The sequence below is a fragment of the Leptonychotes weddellii genome, chromosome 5 (assembly GCF_054177405.1).
Source record: "Leptonychotes weddellii isolate Sample4059 chromosome 5, ASM5417740v2, whole genome shotgun sequence".
Classification (NCBI taxonomy): domain Eukaryota; kingdom Metazoa; phylum Chordata; class Mammalia; order Carnivora; family Phocidae; genus Leptonychotes; species Leptonychotes weddellii.
This window is the reverse complement of record NC_138373.1, coordinates 117190740-117209649: the sequence shown is the minus strand read 5'-3', so window position 1 is coordinate 117209649 and position 18910 is coordinate 117190740. Positions and strand designations below refer to the sequence as shown.

Sequence of the window (18910 nt, the reverse complement as noted above, 5' to 3'; positions counted from 1 at the left end):
AAAGAAAGAAAACCCATTTTCACCAGAGTTTGGTCATTTCCTTTTTATCCTCCTGATCTGATAATAGCACTGAAAACCTACTATGCTGGTTACTTCTGCTGAGAACAAAAGTAGTGGGGTGGCTAATCAGACCCTTGCTTTATTTATCCTATCAAATTCGTTCAATATCAAGGCTTTGTGTATCACATATTTAATTAAATACCTTTAAATGTTAATAAAACTAAAACACCTTACATGTGTAACATTACTGAGTAGAGAAGAGAATATAGAAGGTGAAACTTTTTTAGTGAGTTTTTCCCATACATGTTGTAGGTATGGAACATGATTTTTAATTCACCAAGATTCCTAAATGTGGATTTTTCCTCAGGAAAGAAGCTTCTCCTCGGGACCGGAAGCAGAGGAGGGCAGGACTTACTGTGTGTGGTTCTGTGCTTCCTGGGATCTCAATTTGGATGGCTGCCATTATAATGAACAACACTAAGTTTCTAAATTTTCCTCTAATTCCAGAGACAGAAAATATGAATGAGTCTCTTGGAGAAAAGAGTGTTCATGTTCTTTGCAATTTAAGCACATTCCCAGTGGATCAAGTCACTGGGTCATTGATTACTCCCAAGTAGCTGACTTGTCAAAGCCTCCACAATCATGGTGCCTGCCAGCACCAAAGTCAAGACCATTCACTGAATGAAGGATTTGATAAAGACATGTCTTATGTCATCTGGAAACTTCATATTGACTCACGCTTCTAGAACTAATCTTCTAATTTACTCATTTAAAGTCTAGATGAATGGAATTGTATAGATTTTTCTGCAGAGGGTAATAAGAACTGTCTTGATGGAGAAAAAAGGAAATATCTTTTTGTGATCTTCATGTTTCACTATCAAAAACTCTGAAGGAAGGAGGTAAGGTTTACAGATCAGATATGAGCATTAGCCTGAAATTTAGAGACAGTTAGAAGCAGAAACAGAATCAACGAACAGCTATTATGCAGTTGAAGATTATTCTGAATCTTAAACACCAATCTCTGGTTATAGAAATCTGTTTACCTAAAAATAGCGATTCTGTTTTTTATATCAAAAGTTATACATAAAGTCAACTAAACTGGCTTTTTAAAAGCTCTTTTAACACAAGTTTTCAGTATCACTCAGAAAAAAAAAAGTTTTTGATAAATTTTCAACCCCCTAACTTTATTGCTTTTAGGTAATTTAAGGAAACAATATTTTTGTGACAAATTAGACATAATAATCTGAGACAAGTGATTTTCTGTCTCAGTGATATGAGTAGTGAAATCAAGACAACCTAAAGTCTAATGTAGATTAATATTGTCTTTTTCTTGCACTTAAGAAAAGTGAATTATGTCTAAGCATTCAAAATAAATCTGCCTCTGTACCTTTAAGCTGATACCATCCATGTTCTCCTTTTTTTCCAGATCAGTGGAGCTTAGATTGGCTGTTCAAATAAACTTTAAAAAAATCTACTCAAGTAAGAAGAAGGATAAGTTGTCTCAAAAACTTGATCAAGGGTTTCATACCTGGGTACTCATATTAAAGATAGCATATATGGACTACTCCCCAAAAGATAATCAAATGAAGGCTAAGACTCAAAACCAAGACCAGTGGACCCTTCCTTTCTTTTTCTAATTGAACACAGTGGCAAATCCACAAAGTTGTCACATTTCAATGAGACAATTAGTAATTTGCTTCATTCTGGTTCCCATTCAACACACCAACTCCCAAAGTCTGTTTAAGTCCTTAGAATTTGTTTTAAGGAAAAGATTTCTTCCTTCTAGTTCAACCAACACGAAAGTCCTAGTGATAAGTTTTGCTCTTAAAGAAGCTATATTTGAATTTGGAAAATACCATGGAAGGCCCTCAAGTTTGTGGATCAACATTTCTCATTTCATATTATATTTATTGCTTGAAAGTCCTATTCTTTAACCATTAACATTTTTTAGATTTTTCAAGAAGGTATTTATAATCTTGAAAATTCTAGAAGACTTAGGTAGGTAAATTATACTCTAAGGAATAAAGAGAAGGCTCTGAGCAATAATACGTAAGTCCACATTGATTTCTTGAAACTATAATATCATAAGATTAGGATGAAAATTTTCCAGTTTAAAGATATTTTGAGTGGTTTCATTTCAGTCTCTAAATTCAAAGCCACCACCAGCTAGGATGGTTGCAGTATGTGTTGACAATGAGCTTGACAATACTGATTCACAGCATAGATATTAGAGGAGGGGGGATGTCACCAGCTAGCAATTTAATGTGGCCCCCAAAACAGTATTCTGTGGAATTTTAAATTAACTGCAGGATTAAATGTTACTGATTTGGGAAATCCCCATTTTCCAGCTCGTAGTTTGAACTGGGTCTATGGTCTCAGAAAGATTCACTCTCCCCTCTATCATTTAGTGGGTAAATTGTAATGAGTCAGAATTACAGTCTGGATTCCAAAAGGCCAGAAACCCATGTCCCAACTATTCATTAGTTGGAATGCAAAACATAAGGAGTAAGACACACTTCCTCATGGACCCATCCTATTTGATCAGGGGTGGCTTCAAAGCCCAAATCCTCGGATTTAGTCTTGGGAGTTAACCTGGCCTTTCTTCCCTCACTCCCCAGTACACCACCAGGGGGCCCTGGGACACTTACAGTTTCTCATAATGACCAGTGAATAAACTGTGCCAAGGCACGCTTTGGTATGGCTGCCACTTCAGAGAAGGAGAACACTGGTCGACAGGCGTCATGTTCTGTCCCTCTCTGTCGTAGTCTTGCACTTCGCTGCTGAAACTCCTACTTGTCACTGCAAAGAAATCGGTGTGTTAGATCCTTCCTCCAAGGCTGTTTTTCCTAGACTCACAGACAGTTGCATGGAGCAATTGAACTGGCCACGTATGACGTCCTCAGTAGCGTCTCCCCACTTCCAGTCAATGTGTTTCCAGTGAAGTCCACTCCAGCCAGAGGAGGGCACGGGGACCCAGGCTGGATCAGTTCAAGCACAGCATTCGCTACTCGCATCAACAATTGCATCAGGTTGACTCATGGCCCAATCCAATCCAAGCAGAGTGAATCTCAGCACTTCAGGGGACACAGGTTCAAAGATGCTGACTCTCTGCCACGAGCTTTAAACCCGTGAGATACATCCCCAAGGGTTGCTGGCACCACTTGGGGACATGAAGGAAAAGCCTGTCTGGAAATGAAGCCCGCACAGCAGAAGGCAGAGTTGAGGATGAAGGGCACCCCATTCTGTTGGCATGATTTGAGTTCTGGGATCCAATTCTAAACAGGACAGGAGCCAATAAATCCTCCAATTTCGTTTTTTTGTTTGTTTGTTTGCTTGCTTTTTGCTTAAGGCAGTTTGAGGTTTTGGGGGTTGGGGGGGTTTTGTCCCTTGTTTCTTTGTTTTTGTTTAATTGCAACCAATACATTCTAATCTGTTACAGGTCCCTCGTGGCACTAGCTTTCTGAACTTAGATGAGCTATTTATTCACTTAGTGTTACTTCCCTCAACTGCAAAATAGAAATTAAAACAGATGTCTTGCCCATCTTGCAACGTTATACAAGCAGAGAGATTATCATAGTACAAGTGAAAGCACTTTCCGAAGCTAACGCCAAGATAAAGCAGCAGAAAATGTCCTAAGTATGTGGTACTGACTATATGAAATTGCTACTTTTCTGTGTTAAAATAACAGCAATTTCACATGCGCAAGCTACTATTTTTGCATAATCCTTGCAAATTATCTTAATTTGAGTAGGCCTCCAAACCCTATGATTCAACCTTGGATAATCTTTATGTAAATTCTATTGGTACGTTTTCTGTTTCTCTTTTCTTTTAACTCCCTGACGTCAGGAGTGAAAGGGAAATGGTGGGTGTTCACAAGATCAGGAACGGGCAGAGAGCAGCAACACAGAGATATGAGGTGAGCTCCTGGAGAGCGTGCACTTAGCCCACAGCTTGGAAACTGCAGGGTTTTCTTTCACTCGTCTAACTTCCTTTCTCTATACTTCCACTGAGGACTTCCTCAAACGAATAAATAACGGAGCTGCTTCGGATTGTCTTTGATCTCAAATGTCAAAGAAAATGTGTTTACCTTGGGGTATCCCTATTACATGTCACCTAAGCAAAACATCGATTTTTCCAGTTTTTGTAAACAACCATTTTGAAAAGATTTCTCAAAATCATGAAAAGCTTTTTCCCAGCTCAGAATACAGGAGGTCAGCAATGCAAGGGCCTCTCCATGCTATCACTCCTCCAGAAGTTACCAGACCTAGAAACTTCTCAAAACAAACACCTTCCACGGTTCTCCCGCTTATACCAAATTCAGAGAAAGGAAGAAACCAGTTCTCCCATTTTTCCTTCCTCTGTCCTCCCGTGGAGAGAGGGTAAAGGAAGCTCAAGAGCTTGGGGTTTGGAATCAATGGGCCTGGGCTTGAGTCCCAGCTCGATGCTTACTAGCTATACCATCTAGGGAAATGGTTTCCGGTCTCGGGGCTTCAGTTTCTTCATCTACACAATGGGAGTAACAGTATGAAACCTCCCGGGGATGGTGAAGGGATTCAACAAGTTACATCTATAAGTGCTTGGCACAGTGTCTGTCACCAGGAAGGGTTTAAACAATGACATGTTTCATTAACATTGGTGGCACTGTCATCACATGGACTAGCGTCAGCTCAGGTGACACAGTTTTGTCTAAGAAGCCTTGCGAATACTTCTGTGCTTGGCCTCCATGGTAACGCTCTCTGATGTGAAATAACTAACACCAAGTGCCTGAGTGAATGTCAGCTCACTTGGGCCCTTTCCCACTCATGCATGGTGGCAAGGTCAAGGATAAGAGCAAGTCCTGCTTTTTCCCATTATAGCAGCAAAGGGGTGGGGCAGCCACTCCAACGGGACTGACATAGCCATGGCCTCCCTGGGAGCTGGAGATCAGCTGGTGAGATCCAGAGACCACAGGTCCACGCTGAAATTCCAGGCAAAAGCCTGAGCCCAATACTGGGACCTATTACTAGTCACACTAATAATAACGTCTACTACTCCTGTGTACTTTCTTATTTTATTTTTTTAAAAGATTTTATTTATTTATTTATTTGAGAGAGAAAGAGATCGGGAGAGCATAGATGGAGAGTGAGAAGGAGAAGCAGACTCCCCACTGAGCAGAGAGCCTGATATGGGACTTGATCCCAGGACCCTAGGATCATCCAAAAGCAGACTCTTTACCAAATGAGTCACCCAGGCACCCTCCTGTGTGGACCTCCCCAAGTGCACCAAGACACTTGACATAGTTTCTCATCAACTCTTCAAGGTAAGGATGCCTTTTTTTTTTTTCAATAAACTTTCTTTACTGAAGTATAATATACATAAAGAAGAATACACATTTCATTGGTACACAATTTGATACTTTCTAATAAAATGAATTATACTGGGTAACTATCACTGGGCCAAGAAATAGGACATGTCCACCACTCTAGAAGATACCCTCATGCCCTCTTCCAGCTACTACTTTCTCCTGCCCAAGACAAATCACTATTCTAAAATCTAATACCATAGAGGAGTTTATAGAAGTGGAATTATATGATATGTATTCTTATGTGTTAGCTTCTTTTCCCCAACATTATGTTTATGGGATTCCCTCATTACTGTTGCAAATGGCAGTCATTTCCTCATTTCCATTACTGTAGGAATATACAATTTATCCTGCCTTTGATGGTCATTTGGGTTATTTTCAGTTTGTGGTTATTGTAAGTAACACTGCTATGGATATTTCTGTGCGTGTCTTTTAGTGGGTGTATGTACACATTTCTGCTAGGCATAGTCCCAGCAGTGGAATTACTGGGTTATAGGATATGCATTAGTCGATGCAACCAGACTGATTATAGAGAGGTTATGAGGTCAGGATTCCTAATGTCATTTAACAAATGTGGAAATTGGGGCTCAACCACCTGAAATAACTTGCCCAGTGTCATAGCTATTAAGTGGAAGAGACGGGGTTCAAACCATCCTCTTCCCTTCATGCTACACTGAGGATGTCTTGAGAACATGTAGCAAAAGAGGAATAGAAGTGTGAAGGCAGGAAACTGACCAAGTTCCCACCTTTTGGAAAAACTCATAGCTTGCATTTTAATGTCTTTAAAAATATTCTTTTATACATTACTTTTAAAAAAAATCTTAGAAATGGGTGAAGTAGAAATTATGATTCTCATTTGATAATCAAGAAAAGTCACTCTCGGGGTGCCTCGGTGACGCAGTTGGTTAAGCATCTGACTCTCGGTTTCAGCTCAGGTGGTGACCTCAGGGTCCTGAGATCCAGCCACTCAGCATGGTTTCTGCTTGTCCCCCTCCCTCCCCTTCTGCGCACCACCCACTCCGTGCTCTCTCTCTCTCTCTCAATTTCTCTCATATAAATAAATAAATCTTAAAAAAAAAAAAAAAAGCCAATCTCAGAAAGTCCCTAGTTGCTGAGGAGATGAGACAAATACTTTTTCTGACTTTACAGTGTGAACTCAGCCAGTGCACCTCTCCCGGGGGCCAAAGACCACAACTCTGGGGCTGAAAAAACCCTTTTATTTTTGAGGTTCAAACCATATGAGTCCATGAACCCTCTTATATTTGGGGTTCAGATCAGATGGAAGCAGGAACGCTCTCATACATGGGGTCTAGACCATGTGGGGCTGGAAACAGCCAGCAGGAGTCTGCCCACCAGCTATTTTCTCTCTAAGCAAGATTTTACATCTGCCCACAGCAACCCAGTGATTCTACATTGTGAGCCTATAAATGCGAATCTTGGAACCTGTGGACAAAGTGAACTGCTTGGGAGAAGGTCACCAGAAAAGCCTTCCTGACTGATGTAGAACCTCTCCTCCCATCAAAATCCCTGCCCAATAAGACTAGCATAAGCTCCTCCTTCCTCCTCCCATGTACCATTTCCCCAGGACCTTTGTAAAAACCCTTGGCCTCTGCCACATCAAATATGACTTCTCTACTAGAAAACTGCTGAAAATATAAACTGTAATGAAAACATAGCATTTGGATTGTTGCCTCCCCAACCCCCCACCCCCACCCCCCCAGCCCTGGGAAGGTGTTCATTTACATTCTGGAACCATTGTCTGGAGCCAATTATTTTTAGTCAGCTTTTCAGTGACCTTTGTCTGAATAGGACTTAAGCAAGGGATTCAAGATTTCCTATCTGTTGAGACATTTCAGTTACTCTACCATGACTTTCTCTGGAAATGGTGAAAAATCAATGTCCTCTCCAGAGACAGGCAGCAGAAAATCATCACAGGATGGAGCTTAACCCTGAAATGGCCAAGACGATTTGAGCAGCAATCTGGTTTGATGAGGAAATGCTTGGAAGGTTTGGGTGGCTTGCCCAGTTCTCTCAGTGGGCTGGTGCATCTGTGGGAGAGCGAACAGATGGTTCCCTCGTCTGGCTAGGAATTTACTCAGCCTTTTGTGTTTGAGAATCACATAGAAGCTGCAGGCTAGATGTAAGGATTCTTGAAGAAATTAGAGTACGCTCACATAGGAAGCTGGATGGTGAGCTCTACATTATCCAGAAAGGAGACTTTATTTAGCATTTTCTGTTTCAAGGGTTGAATAAGAAAAAAACCAAGCAACTGTTGGCCAGGGTGGATCCATGCAAAAGAAAAGGAGGCAGTGAGAGGTTTGGTTCATGCGAGGGCTGGATGCCTGGATGCAGTTCCACCACAGCACTCCCAGGGGGCGGCACATGTGGGCCTTGGCTGAAGGACCTTCCAGCCCATGCTGGAGCTGAGGCCAGACATCCCTGAAAGGACCAGCAGGCTCCACAGGCAAGCACAGAGGACCAGCTCTAATCGTGAGGCTGTGAAAGACAAAGGCAGCAACTCAAGCAGGCGAGGAAGCCACCTGCATCCTTTCAGGGCAGTAGAAAGCCCTGGAGTTTGGGGACAATAGTGGGAAGGGAGCTCCAAAACAGAAATCTTGAATGCCCTGCCAGCTGATGCAGGGTAATAAATGAGATGTACCCTGAATCTGGGCTGCTATTCACACTGCCTACATCTGATTATTTACAGCAGCTAATAGAGGAGGCATGGAGTATTATCCTTTTGCCTAGTAAGTGCCATAGCATTTATTCTGAAAGTTCAAGGCTGCAGACTCCAAAACCCCAATTTGTTCACAACTCGAAGAGGTCTCTAAGCTCAAAACATGATGTGTCACCTGTTACATAAGACCAAAAATAAGGTAGTCTGACCCCTTGGGCATTATATGATTCTGCTGAAAGACTTCTAAATGATCTTACAAAGTCTTAAAGATCTACTTGGAACCTGCTAACTTAAAGCGACTGCTAGGGGAGCTCAACTCTCTACCTTTCTGTTCCACTGGAGAAATCCTCCAAAGTCTGCTTCCATGAGCCGGCAGCCTGAGTAGCACTGGGAGTTTGTTAGCAGTGCAGAACCGCAGGCCCCATCTCAGGCTTACTGAATCAGAACCTGCATTTTACCTAGATCCCTATTTTATCTGTGTGCACCCTCAAGTTGAGAAGGATTGCAGCAGACAAAGCAATAGCACAACAGCAGGCTCTTGAACGTGCTGCCACGTTGCAAGCTTCCACTGGCCTGGAGCCTGTGTCCTCTGAGACACATTGCCCCTAAAATCGAAAGGACCGGCATTTCATCTCCACCAGCGAGAGAGAGAGAGAATGGCGTCTCTTCCTAGGAGCATCTGCATGACTCCACCTAAGACTGCATGAAACAATATGTCAAGAGGAAAGAAAGAAACTCCCAGGGCTTACCCTTGCCCATCTATGAAAGTGAAAATAATTTTGTAGGGCTACTACAAGGCTGGTCAAAATCCCTGACTTAATGGTGAAAGCAGTGACTGGCCCCAAGTTGGCTCACTTGGTCTGGAGTGATGGGCCCACATGTGACAGTCCCTGGAGTCCTCCAGCGTCTGTGTGCACTTTCTCTTCTTGGTTGGTGGCAATGAGGCTCTAGAATCAAGAACCCAAAATGAAGGTTAGGAGTTTTTGCTCTCCATGTTACATTAAATCAGATTCAGTTTCCCAGGTCTCTGCTCTCGGCCTTCTTAAGACTTATTGCTGTTGGTTGAGACTCCTTGAGGCCTACTAGTCTGCAATACTACTAGGTTGTACATGAGTGGACAGGACAAACTCCTATTCCATGAGCCCTACTGGTCTGAAACTTAGCTTTCCAATATCCAATAGATCTGAGATTCACCTACTTGAAAAATAAACTGACAATATTTCCAAAGGCAGAAGACTCACTGAGACAGAGAAGATACGAACTTAAAATATAGTATATACATATATAAAATAGAAGTATATAAAATATGTATACATTTTACACCTGAAATTTTTTTCACATGGAATTTTACCACAATTTTTGAGGACCTTTAATCTTTCTGCCATTCTTTAGATTCAGAAGGAGGAATGAAAGAGAAGAGGAGAAGAGGAAGGAAAACAGAAAAAAAGAAGAATATTAATGCTTAATCAACAAGTATTCTTCTGAGAGCTCATTCACAAATTACTTGCGTATTCTAGCTGAGGCTGCAAATGCAAACAGTGCTTTCTCCATCACTCAGACTGTCCCCATATATTTCTGACATTTTAACTTTCCATTGAATGAGGACTTTGGGTTTAGTGAGCTTTTAATTCAAAGACCGTCTAGAGCCGAGAGCACTGGGGCCTTGCCGTGTTGGATATATGTCTCAACACCGCCATCTCCTGGACAGAATGCCACTGTTCATGCTTTACTGGCACCACGGGGGGGTGCTGGCTGCTCTGGGGTCTTTCATAACTAAATATCTTGCCCTTTACCCAGGGCTGTGGCACAGAGGCTGCTGATGGTAAGGACGGCTTATCCCCAGATGGGAGGACACGCATCGGTCCGGGGGGGTCGTAAGATGCCTGGTGTCTGGGTAGCAGTTGCGAAAGCTGCCGTGGCTGTGGGCAGAGCCCCTCATTTCACACGAGCTCTGTGGCAGGTGTGCAGGGAGCGTCCCAGGAGCAGCTGCCGAGTGGAGAAAAGTAGCAGGAGTCTTCCCGGCTGCGGGTCTCACGGCCGGGCAGCATGCACCTGGGGGAACACACAGGTGAGAAGGGCTCTTTCTGACCAGCCAGTGTCCAAGAAGAGGGGCACGGCAGGGTGTGCGGCAGGCAGAGTGCACTCACCTTTGGTCTGTGGAGGAGAACAGGAGTCTGATGCCGAGTAGGGTGGAGTATCTGGGAGCTGCTGCTGCCTGAGGATTAGAGACATACATTGCTTTTGTTGGGACCTGTTCCATCATTATAGCTTTGTCACAAATGGGAGACTGCTGTGGGTACAACACACACACCATGAGGGGCCAAGACCACCAGATCAAGCCCAGTGTTGTGTGTCAAGTAAATAGGCTTTGAGGCAGACCAAACTGGGTTTGGGGCCTGGCTCTTCCACTTCCTAGCTATGTATCCATGAACAAGACTTCACTCTCTCCAGGCCTCCGTTTCCTCACCTACAACATGGGAGTAACCATCATGCCTTCCTCCTAGCATCATTGTGAGAATTAAATGAGATACTGTGTATAAAACCCATAAAATAATGCCCACAGAGTGCAAGCTCAGTTATAGTTTATATACATACACATAAACATGTATATAGTTTATCATAGTTTAATTAAAAGCATTGTTGCTTCTTAACGTTTTCAAAGCACTTACACCAGAGAGATGGTTGTGCACACTGTTTGGGCTAAAGCCTTACAAAATGTCACCACCAAAGCAACGGTTTTCCATCTGTACACTGGGAAATCCCAAAGCTCTTGGAATGAGCTCAGTGGTTTTACAAAAGAAAAAATTTAAATGCCTGGGGGAAAAAATTCATAACTTTTCCTGTTTTATATATTGAGGTGCAAGTAAAATTTCATTTAAGAAAAAATGAGTACCACTAAAAAAGTGTGAAATTTTCTGTTCCAAAAAACCTGCTCCTTATGGCTCAGAAACTCCATGATTCTAAGGCATTCATTAGCACTACCACCCTCTACTTGATTCTCCTGCTGGAGAGTAAGCGATCATGTTTTTCTTGATTGATTATGATTTTAACCTCATACAATGAAAAGTCTTTTTTTGTTGTTTACTAGAAAAGTTAGGTTTTCTACTCAAATTGGCCCTTTATAATTCATTCACTCTTTATGAATAAAGGAAGAGAAAACCTTCCTCCAACAATGCCACCTTCCTCCAAAAACACCACCAAAAATGAAAGTAAAGGAATAAAGAGGCATAAAAGGACATAGAGTACATGTGCAGAGCACACAACAGACTATATTTTAATAACACTGTGGCAGACAGAAGTAGGATGGATGGTAACTGAATTAACAGAATGGAAAAAGCAAAAACAAGACTGCCTGGAGATGGCAGAAGCGACACAGCCAATAAGAAACTATCCAATTTTAATACAACTCCCGAAAAGCCCAAGACATTGGAGTCACCAGGAACCTCTGAATCCAGGAGTAAGGTGGAGCTGAAAACAAAAGACTCAACTGATTTGATTAAGGAGGGGCGCCTGGGTGGCTCAGTCAGTTAAGCGTCTGCCTTCAGCTCAGGTCATGATCCCAGGGGCCTGGGATCGAGTCCCGCATAGGGCTCCCTGCTCTGCAGGAAGCCCGCTTCTCCCTTTCCCACTCCCCCTGCTTGTGTTCCCTCTCATGCTGTCAAATAAATAAATAAAATCTTTAAAAAAAAAAAAAAGAAAGAAAGAAAGTCTGATTAAGGAACAGTTAGACCTTTAGATTAGCTTCTTCAACCTGTACAACCCTACAACTACCTCCATCACCCCAACGGAAGTTAGAAAGGTTTACTCTCTGGAGAAACAGATTCCAGGGAGATGTAAAGCTACTGAGCTAAAAATGGAAGGATTCATTAGAAGTCCAAATGCTGAACCCCGAGGCCCTTCCTCAATTTGACTTTGCAGGCATCCAAGCAGATTTCCTACAGTAAGAAATTGGAAGATTGTTCCCCAGAAAAATTGAATGTCCTCAAGGGGAAAAATAAGATTTTGAAGTTACCCCCCAAAATGGCCAATCTTTGCTTAACCACTCTATGATGAGACTCATCCTCTGAGAATAATGGTTTGCATACAGAACATCTTAAACAGGAACAAAAGATGAAGGACCAGATATTTCCAGAAACCTTGAACATTAAAGACAAAGAACAAACAACTAGATAAAGAAGGGATGCAAAAAAACCCCACAAAGAGCTCCTCTGCTTCTGATATCACTGGTAAGCTCCTACCAGATTTGACATTTTCATACTGTGAACTCTGCAAAATTTAAAAAAAAAAAATCTGCCTAAAAATACTGGAAAGTGGACAAAAGCAAGAAGGTTCTAGGGGGACACTGAAACTTGGATGAAGGTATTAGCATAAGGTGAGTTACCTGTTTACAACTTTTAGCCTCAGGGCCAGTTGAAAGCAGAACCACAAAACAGCTAAAACTCCAATAGAAACATACAAACTTTCTGACCTGAAGAACCAGAGAACAGAGTTTGGGACAAACAGCTGCTTAAAGTGAAAGGGGAATCTTGGGAAAAAGATATTCAGAGAGGGGAACCCTAGATTCTGTGTAAAAACTCGGGCCAAGAGTCTGACTCCCGAGCCATCAATGTATATGGGGCTGACTGCACACAGTCCAACCAAAAAAAAAAAAACCCCAAAAAACAAAAAAGCAAGATGAACAAACAAACAAAACTGAAATAAAATTTGAGCTACTGCCCAAGAGACAGAGTTTATAATTTGAGTTTAAGAAAAGTAACTGCCTGGTAAAACAGAAGTATATATATTCTTCAGAGAAAAGTAAAAAAAAAATCCAGACATTCACAATGTCCAGAATACAACTAAGGATTACTCAACAAATGAAGAAGCAGGAAAATATGGCCTACCCTTGAGGAAAAGAACAATTAGTGGACACCAACCCAGAGATGATCCAGATATTGGGTTAGTAGATAAATCTAGATTTTAGCTGCAGCTATTATAAAAACAGCTGTTGTAACTAAGTCTAATGGAGTAGAGGATAATGTGTTTGGAAAGAATAAAAAATACAAAATCTCAGCAAAAAATAGATACTAAAAAAGAACTTAATGGAAATTCTAGAACTGAAAAAAAAATTAGAAATGAAAATAAAAATAGAAAATGAAAAAATCACTGGGTGGTGTAACAGAACTTGAAGACAAATCAATAGGTATAATCCAGTCTAAAGAACAGAGAGGGAAAAATGAATATAAAAAGAGGGAGAGAAAGAGAGATTTGTGAACCGTGGAGAGGATGTAACAGAAAAATAATTAAAGATATAATGACCAAAACCTTCCCAAATTTAGTAAAAGACATAAATTTATAGGTTCAAGAAGCTCAGCAAATCCTAAGTAAGATAAATATAGAGAAAATCACACCTAGGTCATTAGAGTCAAATCAGCAAAAATAAAGAAAAATTTTCAAACCAAAGAAAAACAACATATTGCATGTAAGATAATAGTGGTTCAAATGACCAATGACTTCTCATCAAAATCTCCAGAGGTAAGAAGACAGTGCAACAATATCTTTAAAGTGCTAGTGAAAATCAAAACTGACAATCTATAATTTCCTATCTGATGAATATATCTTTAAGAATAAAAGCAAAATAAAGACATTGTCAGATTTAAAAAAATTTTAAGTGAAACCATAAACAGACATGCACAATAAGAAATATTAAAGACATTATTTAGGCTAAATGGAAATGATATCAGAGGAAAACTTGAAACTTTAGGAAGGAATGTAGAGAATAAAAATTGTATATATCTGAATGCAAATTGGGTTTTTTTCTTAATTTCTTTAAAATACATAGGACTGTTTAAAGCAAAAAATGTGAAATTATCTTGTAGCATTTATAATGTATGAAGGTGTAATATTTATGACAGCTATAACACAGAGGGAGTGGGGGATAAAATAGAATTATACAACTGAAGGTTTCTACATTTTACATAAAGTGTACAATATTAATTCATTAAATCTAAGTAGACTGTAAAAAGTTAAATTATGCAAAGAGGTACAGCTAAAGTCAGTAGATAAAATGGCATTCTAAAATTATTCAAATAATTCAAAATAAAGTAAAAAGGAGTTACAAAGAAGAAATAGGATAAAAAGAACACAAATAATATAATGGCAGAATTAAATACATTATCAATGATTACATTAAATGTTAATGGACTAAAACTCCAATAAAAGGCAGAGATTGTAAGAATGGATTTTTAAAAATAAGACCAACTATACATTGCCTGCAAGAAACACTTTATATATAAAGACTCAGATAAGTTGAAAACTAATGGAGAAAAAAGGTATTAGCAAGCAGAAGTGATTTCATGAATAATAGGTAAAACAGGGCGCCTGGGTGGCTCAGTCATCAAGCGTCTGCCTTCGGCTTGGGTCATGATCCCAGGGTCCTGGGATCGAACCCTACATCGGGCTCCCTGCTCCACGGGAGGCCTGCTTCTCCCTCTCCTACTCCCCCTGATTGTGTTCCCTCTCTCACTCTCTCTCTCTGTCAAATAAATAAAATCTTAAAAAAAAAATAGGTAAAATAGACTTCAAAATAAAGAGTATTACTAAAAATAAAGAGGCTCATTCCATAGTAATAACAGTCCTTTCATTAAGAAGGCATAGCAATCATGATTGTTTATATATCAAATAACAGAACTTCAAAATACATGAAGCAGAACTGACAGAATTAAAAGGAGAAATAAATAATTGTATGGTCCTAGTTGGAGATTTTAACATCCCTCTTTCATCAATTGATAGAACAAAATATGTAGTACAAATTGATAGAATAAAAAAGTCAGTAACGACAAAGATCACCTGAGAAATTAAGAAGAAAAGGAACTGATGTGTTTTAATACTGAGAAGAATTTTGCAGTTCCCTTCAGAGAATTTGAGGGAAGAATTAATGACAGTTACATTCAAAGCCAAGAAAATCATGAAAAGAAGGCTGTGGTTCAAGAAAAACAATAAGATCAAGAAAGAAAATATAATCATAATAAATTGTATGAGAATACATAATGATAATAATGTAAGCCCTGGATACTGACCTAAGCAAAAATTTTTCTAGAACTTTATGATATTGGGAGGCTGGTGCTAGAAGTGGGTGTCAGATGTAGTTTAAGAAAGTTAAATCCTCCCTAAAGATGATATTAAGTTCTTAAAATAGATAAAGTAGGAAGAGCATAAAACACCATTTAGATATAAAGTGGTAGAAATATCTAAAATAGTTGAAAAGTATCTGCCTCTGGGAGAGGCAAACTGAGGAACATGGGGAAGACTGAGGCAGAGGATTGCTGGTTTTCATTATAAGCCATACACACACAGTACCATTTGACTTCTTAAATTCTGCACAAGTATCACTTCTATAGATCTACAAATTAAATTTTGTGATTGACTCTGTGATCTTACAATTCCACATTCAAGATTCTAGGCAGTTATTTACCTTTACATTAGTGGCACCACTGGAATACAGTAATGTTAATAAAATCTAAAAATCACAAGTAAATTATCAACTCACTCGAGAAATATGGCATGGCATATTGTATACAGGAATGCATGCATGGAGAATCAAAGGTCCCTTTGTGGAGTGGCCGCAACATGTAGTGATGGTTTAAAAATGAAGATTTTGAAAAATTTTTTAAAGATTTATTTATTTTAGAGAGAGTGCATGAGCAGGGGGAAGGGCAAAGGGAGAGGAAGAGAAATCCTCAAGCAGACTTCCTGCTGAGCACAGAACCCAATGCAGGGCTTGATCCCAGGACCTGAGATCATGACCTGAGCCAAAATCAGGAGTCAGATGCTTAACTGACTGAACCACCCAGGCATCCCAAGATTTTGAAATTTTTAATGCTTTCCTTGCAGTTTACTCTCCTTTGCAAAACTCACCACACCTACTCCTTTCTTTTATTGAATTCCATGCTCACTGCATTTTCTAGTATTGAGAGAAATTTTGCAGTTCTTTTCAGAGAATTTGAAGGAAGAATAAGTGAGAGCTACCTTTGAAACTGAGCAAATTGTTAAAACAAAGGCAATAATTAACTTTAAGAAAAACACTGTTGTTTGGGACTGTTTATGAGCAGCTAATCTCCTCATTACTCACAATCACATCAGGAATCCCAGTCATGCATATTAGACTGTTTTTGGTCTTCGTGCTCTGAATTTGCCTATTATGCCAAAGGGATTTCCATGAAGTAGACCTGGAAAGTAACAGAACCATGGGTCACTCCTTGAGTGGCCATCTGTCTCTCCCTTCTGTAGGAAATAGTTGTAATAATCAACAGAGTCTTAGCTACTGATAAAAAATGAATAATTTGCCTTCTAAACCTCCTCCTCTCAGATATATAACTTGTTACTGTGTTTGGGAGGATAAACGGATAAATATGGTCTCCTGGGGGTTGAATGCCATGCAACCAAAAGAGGGAATGCCAAATAGACTCTTCTTTCCAGCTGGTTAAGTTATATGTATATCCATGACAGCTGCATGCTATGCCCAAAGCAGCCAATATTTCTTTCAGATAGTATTCAGGCTTGACCAAGTTGTAGTTGAGTGCCTACTACATGCTCATGACTATACTAGGCACTGTGTAGGACATACAGTATTAAGACATGGACTTCATGTGAATACCCAACTGCGACTACTCACAATTCAACAGTCCAATCCCGAGTTTTCTTTGATGACTCCCCCAGTGCCTTCATACACCAATTGTGCCTTCTCTAAAGCTCTATTGCACAGTGAGCTCAACTTACTACAGTGCTTGGTATAGAGTTGGTACTTAATAAATATGAATTACTGCTTTTTTTATACTACATATGGCCATAAGTATGTTATATATATAAATTCATATATTAAAAGATGGCTTTCCTGACCATCCAATCTAAAATAATAGCCTTCCCCCACCCCTCTTCCTACTCCCTTACTTTATGTTTATTTTTCTTCATCTTACTGAATGACTTTATACTATATGCCATTGTCTTTCTCTTCCCACTAGAGCGGCATGACAACAATGGAGTACCAAGAGTAGAGGGATGGGAGCGTCTCACCCCAGCAGCAGGCAATAAGGAAATGCATTGTCTGTTGGGAATTTAAAAACAATACTTACACCTACAAAAAGTCAGTGTGCTTTTATTCTCACCATGCACCACCAACTCAGAGAAAAATGCTTGGGTCAGGGCAGGCTGCTTCCCACCACACCGCCCTTGGTAAACTAATAGCAGGGATTTCATCTGTTTTGTTCATTGTTTTACTCCCTCTCCCAATTATAGACATAGTTGTTATTGAAAATAATTTCTCCAATTTTTCATGTATGTGATTTATCCCTCCCACATGGACATTTACATTAAGAACATATCTTAATACTGTGTTGTGTGTGTCCTGCACAGTGTCCCAGTGGTGAGCATGTTGTAGACACACAATAAATACTTGATCAAGCTTGGTTAGGGTTTGTACCCACCACCTGGAAGTTGGGGTGAGAAAGGTCCTTGGCAGAAACGTTGTCAGTGGATAACATAGCCCAAGAAAACAATTTCATGACAGGGCAGAGGAAGCAAGATGCCACCCCACCCCTCCAGTCCTTTATTGGCAAACTGCAAGGACCCTGAGCTTCCCACCACCACTCCTCTCTGTTGCTTTAGAAATAGATAAACCTTTGAACCTACCCTGGTCCAAGCACCGAGCTCACCCTTTTCATGTGTTATCTCATCTAATCTCAACCACCATCATGGGGAAAGGTACTACTATTGTCCCTATTCCACAGGCAATGGAACTAAGGCTTGAGGAGGTTACATAACTTAACCAAGATTATTCATCTGGCAACTAGTTAAGCTGAAATCAAGTGGTCTACCACCAGAGTTAATGCTCTAAAACACATGATGATTTAAACACAGACTCTCCTAATCAAATTAATTACTATAGGTAATTTTCCACAAATATCTTTAGAACCAAGATGTCGCCAATAATGTTTCAGCCCAGGATTCTGTTTAGCCTTCCTCCTACTGCATCAGTTTGAACCCAGAAGCCAAACTGGTCAATGAACTCACACAGCCTTTAACAAGCTCTTCTCGCAGAACTACACATGTTACCTCACCCCTTTCACAACACCACTGTAAAGAGCTTATCAGCCCCACCCCATTGATGGCAGAACTAAAGCGTGCAGCTGGTCATTGACTCCTAGCCCATTTTGATGTCCAACCCCAATAAGCCAAGTCCTAAGTAAAACCCAGAATAAGCTCCACTATTAGAAAGAAATAAAATAAAACCTGCAGTTGATTCCTCATGGACCTAATGTGTCTTTAAGGTCTGCCTCCTGTGAAGTCACCCACTCAGACCTGTGAATAGGTGTCACCTCAGTGCCCTCATCTAGTTCCCTCTTACTCCATAGGTAGGACCCCAAGGCCAGCCTAAAACTCAATATGATATGACCTCCACTGAGAACACTTACTCAAACCAAACCAAATTATTTGGTTTGGAACGTAGGAGGTGATGGGGAAGGAGGCATATTTGTGAGACCTAACGCAGGGCTTCTCAATCTATAATGTGCATGAGCATTCCATGGAGATATTAAAAATGCAGAGTCTAATTCAGCTTTTCTGGGGGAAGGTCTGAGATGCTACATTTCTAGCTCCCAAGTCAGGTGAGTGCTGCTCCCTGACACACATTTAGAGTGAAAAAAGGAAGGAGGTGAACCTCTGGGCATTTTTGAAGGAAACAAAGCCTGTTATTAAGATTCACTAGTCTCACAAAGAAACGGAAAAATGTTCCATGCTCATGGATTGGAAGAACAAATATTGTGAAGATGTCAATGCTACCTAGAGCAATCTACACATTCAATGCAATCCCCATCAAAATACCATCAACCTTTTTCAAAGAAATGGAACAAATAATC

At 40.3% G+C, this 18910-nt stretch overlaps 2 protein-coding genes across 3 annotated transcripts in view; one reads left to right on the top strand and one right to left on the bottom strand.

Moving 5' to 3' along the window:
• Positions 1–18910, top strand: part of LOC115940598 (uncharacterized) — a 404464-nt gene that overhangs the window by 265489 nt on the left and 120065 nt on the right. The gene's annotated exons all lie outside the window — the stretch shown is intronic.
• MYRFL (myelin regulatory factor like) overlaps positions 1–18910 on the bottom strand; it is a 112481-nt gene that overhangs the window by 59667 nt on the left and 33904 nt on the right. Inside the window, exons 3-6 of the mRNA XM_006732350.3 lie at positions 10166–10233; positions 9812–10070; positions 8874–8965; positions 2649–2799 (exon numbers count right to left, since the gene is read on the bottom strand). Coding sequence (XP_006732413.2) covers positions 2649–2799; positions 8874–8965; positions 9812–10070; positions 10166–10233 — 570 coding nt within the window. The remainder of the gene's footprint in view (positions 1–2648; positions 2800–8873; positions 8966–9811; positions 10071–10165; positions 10234–18910) is intronic.